This window comes from Cavia porcellus, unplaced genomic scaffold (genome assembly GCF_034190915.1).
Source record: "Cavia porcellus strain 051 isolate PalLab524CR breed Dunkin Hartley unplaced genomic scaffold, mCavPor4.1 scaffold_20, whole genome shotgun sequence".
NCBI classification, from domain to species: domain Eukaryota; kingdom Metazoa; phylum Chordata; class Mammalia; order Rodentia; family Caviidae; genus Cavia; species Cavia porcellus.
In genome coordinates, this window is record NW_026947503.1 from 47288082 (window position 1) to 47301259 (window position 13178).

A 13178-nucleotide genomic window follows, 5' to 3' on the forward strand; every position below is an offset into this window, starting at 1 on the left:
AATGAATGTTGTATGTACATTTCTTATCCTTTGTTAACATCTCAGCAGCTGCTCAAGATACTAGATGACAAATCAATGACATGTCAGACTCTAAACTTCCCTGGACATTATCCTTATCCTCCTTGTGGGAAACCATGACTGGTTCCTCTTGGTGGAAATCTTTGTTAGCTATACTCATAATTATCCTGTTGATTCTATTATTTGGCCCATCATTTCTTTGGTTTTGTCTCCTCCAGTGTCTGAGTAATGCTGAAGGTGAACTGTATTATCATTAATCTTCATCCTTATGTACTATAATAGATCACTAAAACCTACTCTGAGTCGGAGGCTTTGGCTAGCAGTAATTAGACCTCTTGCTCTTAGATTTGTGTCTATAAAAAGGTGCCAAGTGAGATGATGTCATACCAGAAGTAAAGAATAGGGTACTAAATGTACTCTAAAATATTAGAAGGTCCTGGCCAAAACGGCCACACTTTAGATCATCTTGAAGTGGAAAAAACAAGAAGCATGATTGAGATTCCCAACATAAATTTTAATTTTCTTTCCTTTTTGTTAGTTCTAACACTGTCTTGGTGCTGCCAGATTATTGGGAGATGATAAAAGAAAACATGGATGTTATTATCTAGCAATTTTCTTTATCTGCTCTGATTCTCATTCCTGCCAAAAGCTTCCAATATTCAGTAGAAATGAATTTTTTTCTACAGCCATCTTGGAGAAAGAGGCTTACAACACTTTCCTGCTCATGCCCATTTCTTATGTAGGAAGGAGAGATTAAAAATAATAAACAAAAATAAAGGGATCATATTTTTTCTTATAATATTTAATTTTATATGTGTTTTTTCCCAAGTGTCTAATTCTTTAAGAATAAAGAAGTATTTCACTAGGGAGACACTATCAGCCAATACTTACACAGCAACTGTGATTTTACATAAGCAAATAATTTTCACTGGGCTCAGTAAATATAATCTTTGTTTGGTTTCTTTTGATGATCAAGTCACCTCCAAGCTTCTTTTGTCCTTTGTTTTCTATTGCAATTAAAAAACAAATGATTTGTAGGAAAGCATCTCATTCTCTGCAAGATGCCCAAATGACAGCTGATAGTTTAGTTGTGTTTTTGCATCAACTGCTTTTTATCACTAATGTATGACACCATTTTTGCAGGGAAGATAGTAAATGATTCATTTCACAAATTTTGTCTAATGTCTACAATATGCCACCACTGTGACGATGCAGAGAATGAACACAGACTTCAAGGTTTAGTGACTGTATCATTGTCAATACTAAACAATGTTTATCGTGCACATGTATGAATATTCAAGTCCATAAACGTTTTGATATAAAAATCTATAGTCTAGTCATAAATTATGTTGGCTCACTGTCTAACTTTTGCCTAGTAGGATGCCAAAATGCTAAATGCATGCTGTATGTGAAGAATTTTGAATCTTAAGGGAAGTACAAATGTTATAAGTATTAAGTGGTTATTTCTAGCTTCTTTATGAATATTTAATGAAAACTGTAGGGAGGTCCTTAAAAGTTCCATACTCACTCATCTCTGCAAACAGCTGTCTTCTTTCTGCCATGGTATTTCCTCTTTTCCCACTATCTTCAATCATTCTATGAGACAAAATTGTGACAACGTATATTATGCTCATGAGGCAAACAGCCATTTGTTTTACTTTTTGTTAGTAAATGTATTTGTTGCATTTGCACTACAGATATAGATAAAAGCTATTTTACAACTGTATACTTAAAAAATACAGCTTTATTTTCACAAATCTAAATTGCCATACGTATTTTTCATATGTAATTCTGGAATAATTGTTGAAAGGGGTATAAAATTTTTATTTTCTAACAAAAGTTACTGTAATAAGTGACTTGATGTATAAGTACGAACATTTACCATCTGTTTGGTGATTCATTTCCTAGATAGTCTCTCAATTTCAGAATAATTATAAAGGTTGTAGAGCAAATTTTATGGATTCCATCCTACAGACAATACAGGAGAGAGAGCCGTGGACTTGGTGACTGATGGGCACGGACCTCTGGGCTCTAGGACCATTATGCTTTTACCTCAGCCTTCTGCCAGCTGTCCCTTCTGTACTCAGAACCTCACTGTACAAATGGTTGAATTTTCAATGTTCATTTCTAACTTGAGTGTTTTCTGACACTTTCTTCAGCTTTCCTGCACAAAATAATTCCATGCGAGACGGCTGGGTTCCCATCTCTCTCCTTAACCATACCATTATCTGCGGAGCTATTTAAGAATACCATTAAAATGCCAAAAGTTAAAATAGAATAGAAAATACAAAAAATTAAAATTTAGCTTGAGGACAAATAAAATAATGAGAAGGTTAATGAAAATGTTTAGTCATGTAAAAAGCTTTGGGCTACAAATAGCAAGGGTTTTATGGGTTGCTGGACTAGATTTTTATTATAGCTAATTAAACTTTTAGAAACTAAAGTTCTGCCTCACACACATGCATATACGTAAGCACACATTGGTATAACACTGTGGCTTCTATTTGATTCTTAGGCATAATTGACAGAAAGCGTTACTATAAGGATCTTTATGCTTATTTTCAAATTGGCATTGCTATTTTTGAAGTATAGGTCTTTATCCATATCTTTGTCCATGTCTAGCTAACTTATAGTTACCCTCATGTCTTAGAACAGCTGTATCTTCCTCTGGAATCTTCCCCAGCCCTATGAGTACCTGGGTTTGGTAGCTTTCTTCTGAACCTCCTTAGACACAAGGTCTTTGTCTGTATAGAGTTCACTCCCTAATTCTCTATTTAGTGCCTTCTATACTCCAGGAAACACACCAAGCTCTGGGTGTGTAACGTGAGTATCAAGTCAGAATTCCTGTCCTTAAGGCTTTACGCTGTAAGAGAAGAGGCTGGAGATCATGGAAGCAGAGAAAACAAAACTTAATTATAGCCACAGAGGTGGAAAGAAAGATGCGACCATGAGAGAGGTTAATTCTCTGGGGACAAATTTAACAGAATGACTAGCAGAAGTCTGTTCAAAAGGTAATGGAATGTTTGTAAGTTGACTCACTCGAGGGGAAAATAACTAGTAGTTAAAATGATATTGGCCAAATTAGAAAGCCTCACTTGTTTCTTATAAGTGAAGGATATTTTGCCACTGGCAAGAAGGGAAAGAAAATCTTGAACAGCCTTGGTTTATAGACCCAACGGAAGAGTGTGCGCATACTCACAGTGGGTTTGATGATATAACCAAAGTCTTGTCTCAGCAGCAATTGGAAAGAAGTTATTAAGGAGGTTTCCTCAATTTGATAACAATTCACTGCTGAATATGATCAAATACTTCTTTATGCAATGTTAAATGTGTGGGCATAGTCAACATCTAAGAGATGTAGAGAACAATGCGTCTGTCCTGATTTGTCTTATCCTATTTCATTCCAGAAGAAGCCAGATAATCACCTGATATGCACAAAAGAGTCTGGAAATAGCTTGTGTTTTTTATTTCAAGGGCTCAGAAGTAGAGTGGAGGATATAAGACAGGAGATAGAGGCAGTGATGTGTTCTTGGTCTATGTATATGCTGAAATGAGATGAAAACAGCTATTCGGACATTCCCAAATGTCCCAAAGATTCAATAAAAATAAGCAAATGAAATGAACAGATAACTTCTCAAAAGAAGTTTGCATGACCAATAGATGCACGAAAAAATGCTTTAGTCATTGGATAAATGAAAATCAAAACAACAGTAAGATTCCATCTCTCCCCAGAAAGAATTACTATTATTAATAGTTCAAGAAACAATAAATACTGGTAAGGTTGTGGGAAAAAGGAATTTTTCTACATTATCGCAGGGAATGTGAACTAGTACAGTACCAAGGAAATCAGTATGGAGATTCCTTGAAAAACTAAAACATAAAAATCCCATTTCACTCAACTATACCTCTTCTGGATATCTTCTGAGTTAAAGACATCACATTATAGGAATATGTATATACCTATGTTTACAGCAACACATTTCACAATAGTTAAATCTTAGAAATGGCCAATATGTCTATCAATAAATGAATAAAGAAAATGTGGTATAATATACACAATAGAATAATATTCAGCCAAAAAAGGATAAATTTGAGTCATTTGTAAGAAAATGAATATATCTTGAGATAATCATGTTAAGTGAAGTAAATCAGACACACAAGGTTAAATAGCACATGGTTTCTCTTACATGAGAAACATCTGCTATAAATAATTTAAATAGCAAAAGAGAAATGACAGGAAATAGCAATGTAAACTTTGTGGAGATGCAAAGGGAATTTGGGAATGGGAAAAGAGGAGGGCCAGGAGGCAAAGGAGAAATAAAATTAAGATTCAGTATGTGCATGTACCAAGTCCCCAAGATGAATATAATTATTATATACTGAAGTACATAGAAATATCAATAAAAAATAAAATCAAGGTACCTTTCCAAAAAAATCCCAACAGTTAAAAATAAGTTACAAAGGATGGCAGATTGCAGACTCTGATGGGGAGAGTCAGGAGGTAAAGGCTGGCTCCTGAGCTTGAGGACTCATTGCCTGGACCTCTGATTTATCTTGCTGACATCTCTATTTCCAGTTTTTTTTGTTTGTTTTGTTTTTGGTACTGGGAACTGAATTCACAACTTTGTGCTTTCCAGGCAGGTGCTGTGGCACCACGCTATATCCCCAGCCCTTCCCAGTTGATTTTATGGGTGTTCTGTAGAGGTGTTGAGGTCAGTAACCTCACTAATTTTAAACGCTTCACAGTGTCTAGCATAATCCAATCAATGACTGAGATGGCAGTGAATATTCACTGAGTAAAGGAATTGGTGGGGTGAAGAGGAGAGTGGAACATCAGAAAAACTAGCTAAGTTCTTTTCATGAAATAGCTTTCTATTATATTTCCAGAATTCACTCACGGAAAAGTGGAATTTATATTGATTCATATTGTATTAGCTTCAGAGAATCACTATTTGAGGTGAGAGAACCAAGTTTATATTTATTATAATGTAGGATTATACATTTTAAAGAAAAATCATGTCTCATGAAGTAGAAGTTGAAAAAATGCAAATTATATGGATGCTGAGTTTTGGTCTATTCATCATCATTTTTTGTTAATTAACTCATAAAGGAGCCATCATTAGTTACACAATAGATATCAATTCTCTTTTCTAAGTGAAATGTGTACTTTAAGAGGAAAAGAAGCAAGAACTCAAGTGGTGCGAAATAATAGAAGGCATAGAATATAATTATAAATGTAAGAGGAAAAATAATACACTGGTCATTTTACCCCAGATGTTCCTAAGAAGTGGCACTGTTAGATAAAATTGACAATACTCCCTTGTTACTTGTAATCATATTCATCATAATAAAGAAAGGATGGGCATCCTATCTTACAGTTTAAACTGATTTGATTGGAGGACTCTAAATAAAACGAGCTCAAGAATCAAACAGGCAGGGCACCTGTTTCCAGTTTAACCCTGATCAGTGTAGTGGAGACAATTCTTGATCACACTCTCATTGCCTTAGAAAGAGAGAAGAGCCTTCAGTAGAGGAAGAGGTGAAGCCATGAAACTTTCCGTAGGAGAGGAAACAAACTTCCCTAATGAATATTTATAATTTGGTGTAATATGCACGACAATAAAAGCAAGTACTGCTAGATGGAGTAATAGACAGAGGCATAAAAGAAAGGGTGACGGTTGGAAGGGTGAATAGTGATTTTTCAGATAAGAAGAGTGGAGGAAGGGCACATACAGTTAGATGGAATCAGGTAAAAGTCATAGAACTTTGAAAAGGGAAATAGGAGCCTTTCAGCAATGCTGGAAACCATGATGGAAGATCTGCAGAGGTGAAGTCTAGAAGTCTAGAAGTCTCACTTGTCATGTGCAGATAATCCAAGGCTCTCCTACGGAAACAAGAATGGGAACCATCCAAGATTTAAGTAGAAAGCAGACAGTAAAGATTTACACTTTGAAAAGACTACCCCAGGGTACTGAGTGGGAGGTGGACTGTGTAGGCAGGAGGGCATGTAACTAGAGTCCAGTAGGTGGATACTTCAGTGATTCATGGGCAAGACTATTAAATTTTGTGTCAGATGTTTGATTTGAGAAGGATTTAAGAGACACAATCAAGAGGATTTGATGATTGCCAGGTCGTGTGGAGAGTGGCAGAGAACACATTAGCTTTTACTCTTCCACGTTAGGAATTTTATGCCCCATAATAACAGTGAGTTTGGAAGAGATGAGTTCACTATAACTTCTTCCAGGAAAGTCACCAAAAGAGGGCTGCACAATTTGCCAAGGATTCCAGCTCTGTCCCTACTATGAGAAGGAATGAAATAGAGTAAAATAATGTGGAAACCAGCAAAGAATAAAGAATAAATCCAAATGTAGAAAAACTGTGGATTTTATTTTGGCATAGTTGAGAATAAATTCATGTTAAAATATCATCTTCAAATTACTTTCTGCATGGCACACCTTTAATTCAACCCTATCCACAATAAATATGTATTTTTATTACACACAGTACATACGAAGTTTTAGAAGTAGAAGCTTAAACTAATGGTGTCTTACATTTGCATAGCATTCTGGAAATTGCAAAAATGCTTCTCCTTGTAACCTTGAGATGGTAACAGGGAAACTTCATTATTCCTGTATTATAGCTGAAGATTCTGACTCAGGCAGGCAAAGTGGTTATTCAAAAACATATTTTGTGACAGGGGAGACCAAGAAGTCAATTTTAAAAAGTTTTTTAAATTCTAGGGGTAACATTTATCCCAAATTTTTCTGTTCAAAACAAATCCAGAGCCTGGGCTACCTGGCAAGTTCAAGACCAGCCTGAATTATAGAGTGAGACTCTGTCTCAACACACACACACACACACACACACACACACACACACACACACTCAGAGTTTTTGAAATTGATAAACTGAAAAGAAGTTGATAGGACTTGGTTAACAGACCAAAAAGAGAATGGAGAACAGTCACAGCTCTCTTAAATGTTACTGGTAAATTTTTTTGTGTACAGTTTCTTAATGTCTGTCTCCTGTTTTAAAATGTTGTTATACTGGAAACCACCATAGTGATAAAACTGATTTTTGAGGTCCAGATTTGTGTAAATGCAAACACTTATAAACACCCTCACTGTTCAAATTCTCAAAAGCTGGACAGTGGTTTGGGAAATGTCTGGCTCTGTTCTGTGTTGCTTTTGCTCCACTTTAGCAAACACTTGAAGACTTTCAGTGATTAATACACTTAAACTATTCCCACATTTTACACCCTTCCCTTTTGCTCCAGGTGGATAACAAGAAAACGCTGGGTTCAGCAATCACCAACTGCTGCAAACCCCAGAGCTAATAACTACAATGAAGGCCATTTCGAGCTACTGTCCTCCTTTAATTGATTTATTGCTGACATACAAATGCCTATTTCCATTTCTGTTAATGAGGAAAGCCTCTCGTATGACTTTCGCAGATTTATATTCCAGTCCTAATCTTTGGCAATATAATAAAAAAGTATTCAGAACTGCTTCCTTAGGCAAAGGATAATTGCATTTATTTTTACTTCCTAGCCTTTATCCACAGGAGCTCATGACAGTAGAAAAATGTCCTTACAAAAATGGCAATAGATTTCTGACTTTGTGCTTTACTTTGGACATCATCTTTTACACTTAGAACTTGGATTTATTTATCTATTTATGGTGCATATGAATTTACTACTTTGGTGCAATAATCAGCTAGATGAGTATAGGTTCACCACTGTATTTTTCAGCTATGACTGCCCACCATACAAACCTGGAGACCTTAATAAAGATGCAGATAACTGAATATACTAAATCTGAGGCTGGAGCTGAACATCTGTACTTTTCAAGTGCACTGTAGGTGTTTCTGATACAGGGCTGGGATTGAGCTAAAAATGTGTTGGTGAGTTTGACCATGAACTTTTTTTTTGGACAACATTAGATTGGAATTCTTACCTGCTTTGCAATATTTCCGTAGCTATAACATGGACTTAAAATGTATATTTTAAGCCAATGAATAGGATTACTTTTTTGGGGGAATCTATATAAATATATATAACTATATGGAGATGGTTAGCTTAATGAGCCAAACTTTAAGAAACAAAAAATTCGATTAAAAAAGCAGAAGAACCATTTTTTATTGGAAAAAGGACTACTTCCATTGTTCTTCCAAAACAGAAAGAAACTTTTTGTGCTGAAGTTAAGGGTATGCAAGGACACTTGGTTTTGTTTGGTTTCATTTAATTTTGTTTAGCTTGGGAAGAGTCTAGGTCTCCCTCTCAGTAGCAGCTGGTAGGAACCATGCCTCCCGCTTAACCAATAGTAAATACTGTAGAGTAAGGAAAGGGGTAAGTTAGTGTAGGTTAAAAGGAATGTTTTGGGAGGATCAGAATTAAAACTCAGAACTTAACCATGTGAGGTTCAGAATCAGTCGAGTGTTTCTGAAGGACAGGGAAACTCTGCTTAAGTTTGATCAAAAGGACCTCAAGGGTCCCTAATCAGTAAAGAGGTGGTTGTCTGTCCTACTTCCTCCAGCACTGCAGTAGGGACCTGATGTTTTTTCAGACAACCACTGATATGTATGCAATTGTATCTAATATGTGTCTTGGGGAATTGGTTGTGCCTGTATTTTTCATGAGTAATAATATTACATGTGTTAGCCCACTTTGTAAGGTGGACCCGTTGCTGAATCTAAACTGGAGGAAAAGATTTCTTTCCCTCTCTCCTGGGATGATATAATTCTTAACTTCTGGGGGTACATGTTAGGAAATGACATCCTTTTGATTTCTTGGGAATTTCTAGATTTAGTATCATTTGTTACTATTCATAAAACAGGTCTGCTTCTTTTTCTTATATACCTGATAAATGAAAACAAGTACGTGAAAACTATTCCTTTAGATTCAGAAGCCTACTTTTCATTACTTTGTAACAAGTCAACCCTAAAGTTGTAATACAAGTTTTAAATGCCACTTATTTCTTTATGGGGAGAATATATTGTATTTAAAAATCCATAAACATTTACAATAATAAAATATTTTAAAAACTTTAAAGACTATAATTCAAAAGAATTTTTAAGTGACTGGACATTTGGGTTTGCTTTCTTTGGTTTGTTTCATGTTTTTGAGACAGGGTCTCGCTATGAAGTTCAGACTGACTTGAGGCCAACCATGTGCTCCAGGCTGGCCTTGAATTTGCAGCGATCATTGATCTTCCTGCTTCAGTCACCCAAGTACTACAATTAGAGGCATATAACACCATGCCTGTCCTAAATTTAAGTTTTCAATAAAATAAAAGGACAATATCTGTTTAGCTAGCTAAATGATGCAATTTTGTCTATAATTGCTTTTAATGTTTATCCTCATTGATAATCTGATAAAATGTATAAATACACCACCAAAATGTTCATGTACATAAACACACAAATAAAGGGATTACAGTTCCTTTTATTGGCTGGCTTTGAGGAAGAAAGCTAGGATTTGACAAGAATTACAGGCACTTTTATTTTATGGAAGCATCAACTACCAATCACCAGGGACTTACAGCCTACCTGCCAAGGGTGAGGTGGCAGTGCTGGGGGGCAACAGCTGTGTGAGCTCCTCAAGTGGTAGGGACCAGTCTCTGGGCATACAAACCCAGTGGGCAGCCAGAAACTCAAATCGGGAAAATCCCAAGTGCTTGAGGACATTACTGGCATTTCTCCTGGTACATTTAAAAAAACTTTTAACGTGGGCCAGGGGTTTAGCTCAGCAGCATAAGGGCCAGCTTGGCAAACATGAGGTCGTGAGTTCGATCCCTGGCACCAAAAAAGCCCAAAACAAAACAAAACAAAAAACCAGATCAAAACATCTTTTAACTCATCTTTTGTTTAGGAAAATCTTAGAAAAAAATATATTCTCCTTTGTCTAATTCCAATCTGTGGAGAAACAAAACAAATCCCAAAACAAAGCAAAGCAAAAACTGAGACTGATACTGACCATGGCATATTGCTTCTAGAAATCTAGAAGTACAGTTTGCATAGGAGATTTGCGAAAAGGTAAGTGAGCATAAAAGTGTAAGGAAAGGACTGAGTATGAAGATGTGGCTCAGGGTAGATTATATGATGCATTCGGAGAAATGGGAAAATGACCAGCAGGAAAGTGTACTGTTTTCTACAATAGGACAAAAGCATCAAACTGCTAGGAGAATAAATAATAACAATAGCTATAGAATTATTTAAAACAATTATAATTTTTTAAACCAGACTATGTACCAAGCACTATGTAGAACATTTCTCACTGAGTCTGTATATATTGAAATGTTGGTTTTACGAGTTCCATTTCATCAAAATGAAGCCCCACATACAGAGAAATTAAGCAATTGCCCAAGTGTACTATTTAAGGTTTAAAACCAGACATGTCTGATTACAGAGCTCATTTGGGTTAAGAAAAGCCAAAAAGGAATCATATGAAATAAGACCAAAGGGAATGGCTTTGGTTTTACCTGAAGGTCATGGAGGAGGAAAATTGCACTACAATGGACTGAAGTAAAATTTAAAGGATGCGTTACCAGATGATGCTCAAGGGAGACAGGTGGGTTGGAATTCATGGACATTGCATGTCATATTTTTGTTAAAGAACAGATCTGTGAGCCTTAAGGTGCCTAAATCCTCTGCATTTCCCCCAGGCTTTCATTTTTCCTCTTTCTTCTTTTCATTTTATTCTCTCATCATCTCATTCAAGCTCTCTTTTCTTTCTCCCTCTTCTTTTAACTTTTCTCCTTTATTTCTTTTCTTTATTTGTAAGCATTAGGAGCTAAGTGTCAAACCAATAAACTTGACAGCTCTTAGTTTATAAAAGAAAGGCCAGGCAAGTACAGAGGGAAGAAAATTTGAGAGAGACACGGTCATGTCATCCATCGTTACTGAATTCTACAGTGGCACAGGGAAGACTTATGGTGTTTTGTACCTTCTATGTGGAGAGCATAGAGCTGCCTCTTCATGGGTACGAAGACTCCAGGATGAATGAAAATGGAGGAGGTGGTGTTTTATTAGGGAGACTGCTTTAATGGAATTAGAAAATTCTTACCATGAAACTTCTCCATTTCCTGTGTCACTGAGGTGTATGGTAAGTTAATTTTATGTCCTTAGAAATACAAATTTCCTTGGGAAAATCAGAAAGTTCAACTTAGTGTAATTTATTTAGTTGTTTCTTTTTGGCTGAATCAAGTTCAGTGAAGAGATAACTTTGATTCACTGTGAAAGTTAATAATAATGGTCCCTGGGTGCTTTCTGGGGAGGCCAGCTCTGCAAATTCCCAGAGGTCACCCAAAGAAGCTAGCTCGTGAGATAAACATGATGAGAAAGCACACAGTAGGTGAGGGACACAGAAGTTAGTTGATGGGCATTAATATGTCCATTAATGTGTATTTAAAGATAAGGATCCAACCGCAAAGCACAGAAAAAGCACAGGGCTCTCCATGTAGTATAAAGAGATAAAGAAATAATGAAATGGTGTATCTATTAAAACCCTTTTAAAATCCATTTTCTCTCTACTGATTCTGTTATAAGTCTTTGAAAATTTATGTGGACTAGAACAAATATTTTTAAAGGGTAAATTTTGAGAATTCTAGAGTGTAGAAGAAGTTACTTTGGTCTTTTAATAAACATGCATTTGAAATAAGAACATAATGGAATCTACATTTAACAACTTTTCATAGTTTAATATGTCAGTAAAATGTATACTAGAGATTCATCCAATTAAATATTAAATCAATGAATATGATGCTGTTTTCTGTTCTCATTTAATTTCTCTGGATGGTAACTAAGGCTGATGCAACATAAAACAATTCAGAAACAGCAATGACATTGTAGGGACACTGGTGATTGCTATGCTATAAAAGCACAGCCAAGTATGTGGGGTTAATGAGTGCAGATGCCAAAATTAAATAGGCCACATGGAAAAGAAACAGGCAGAGGGGATGCGAAGCCAAAGTTACGGCTGCAAGGTCTGCAGCAATAAACAATGGCATTTTGCACTCCCCGGTCCTTTTCCCTGGATGGGGGTTGGCTGGCCCAACAGGAGTACAGAAAGGAAAGAGAAGGAACAGAGGGAGCTCTTATTTCTTGCTTCTGGATCTGTTCCTTTGAATTATAAGGGCCTTAGTGATGTTTCTTCCATTGAAGAGAATTTTGTCTGAAATTAAGGGAAGACTGGGAGAAATCTGTTTGTTGAGAAAGCCATGGCTCTCAGGTGGCTGTTGCCAAGAATCTGAAGGGGGAAGAATAGCTGGTGGGAATGTGCCTTCCTTTTTAATTTTGGACCATCAGGCCCTCTGAGTCATCCTGGCCAGGCAGAGGCCTGCATGCCTGGGTTATACAGCAGGCAGGGACTCCGAGGTTCATTCAGTGAGTGTAATAACAATCATAATCAACGTTTATTAAGTACTTTTGGTGTGTGTAAGTAGTTTTGGAACTCATCACTTTACATGAATTATTTCTTATCCTACCTGGGAGATGGTCCATATTATCTGTCCTATTTTATAGATGAGAAAATGGAGGTTGGTGAAGTAGACAGAATAGAGCCTCTGGAGAGATGCTCACACCCTAATCTGCACAATTTATGATTATGTGATCTTCCCCATCAAGAAGGACTTTATAGGTGTGATTAAGATAAAGAATTTGAGGTGGGGAAGTTCACTGCTGGGCCCAGTGTAATCATGGGAGTCCTCACAAGGGAAAGAGTTTTTAAAGATGGAGAAAAGAGCCTTAAGGCAAGGAACAGGAGGATTCCTAGAACCTAGGAAGGGTGAGGAAATAGATTCTCCTCCAGAACATCAAGAAGGAAAATAGCTCTCCTAACACCTTGATTTTACCACCATGAGACTCATTCTGAAATTCTGTGTTGTTCTGTGCCATTGATTCTCTGATAATTTATCAGAAAAACCATAGGAAACTAAGTCAAATGAGAAAGGTTAAGAAGCTCTCAGAGGTCACAGGGCTGGTAGCTGCAAGGACTGGTCCTCACCAAATCTCCCAGTGGTGACATGTGGAGCTATCACTGTAGTGCCATTTTCTCATTCCTCCTTCGATTATCCTACTATTGAGACCTACTATTGAAAACTGCGAGGCAAGTGGTACAATGGTCCATATTTCACAAATGTGGATAGCAAGGCTTACTGATGTTC

General features: G+C 36.6%; 1 protein-coding gene across 19 annotated transcripts in view; it reads right to left on the reverse strand.

Annotated features, from left to right (window-relative positions):
• Positions 1-13178, reverse strand: part of Dtna (dystrobrevin alpha) — a 371976-nt gene that overhangs the window by 143310 nt on the left and 215488 nt on the right. For all 19 annotated transcript variants that reach the window (XM_063231777.1, XM_063231779.1, XM_063231775.1 and 16 more), the window contains one exon: positions 1547-1614. In XM_063231777.1, coding sequence (XP_063087847.1) covers positions 1547-1613 — 67 coding nt within the window. In that variant the 5' untranslated portion in view covers position 1614. The remainder of the gene's footprint in view (positions 1-1546; positions 1615-13178) is intronic.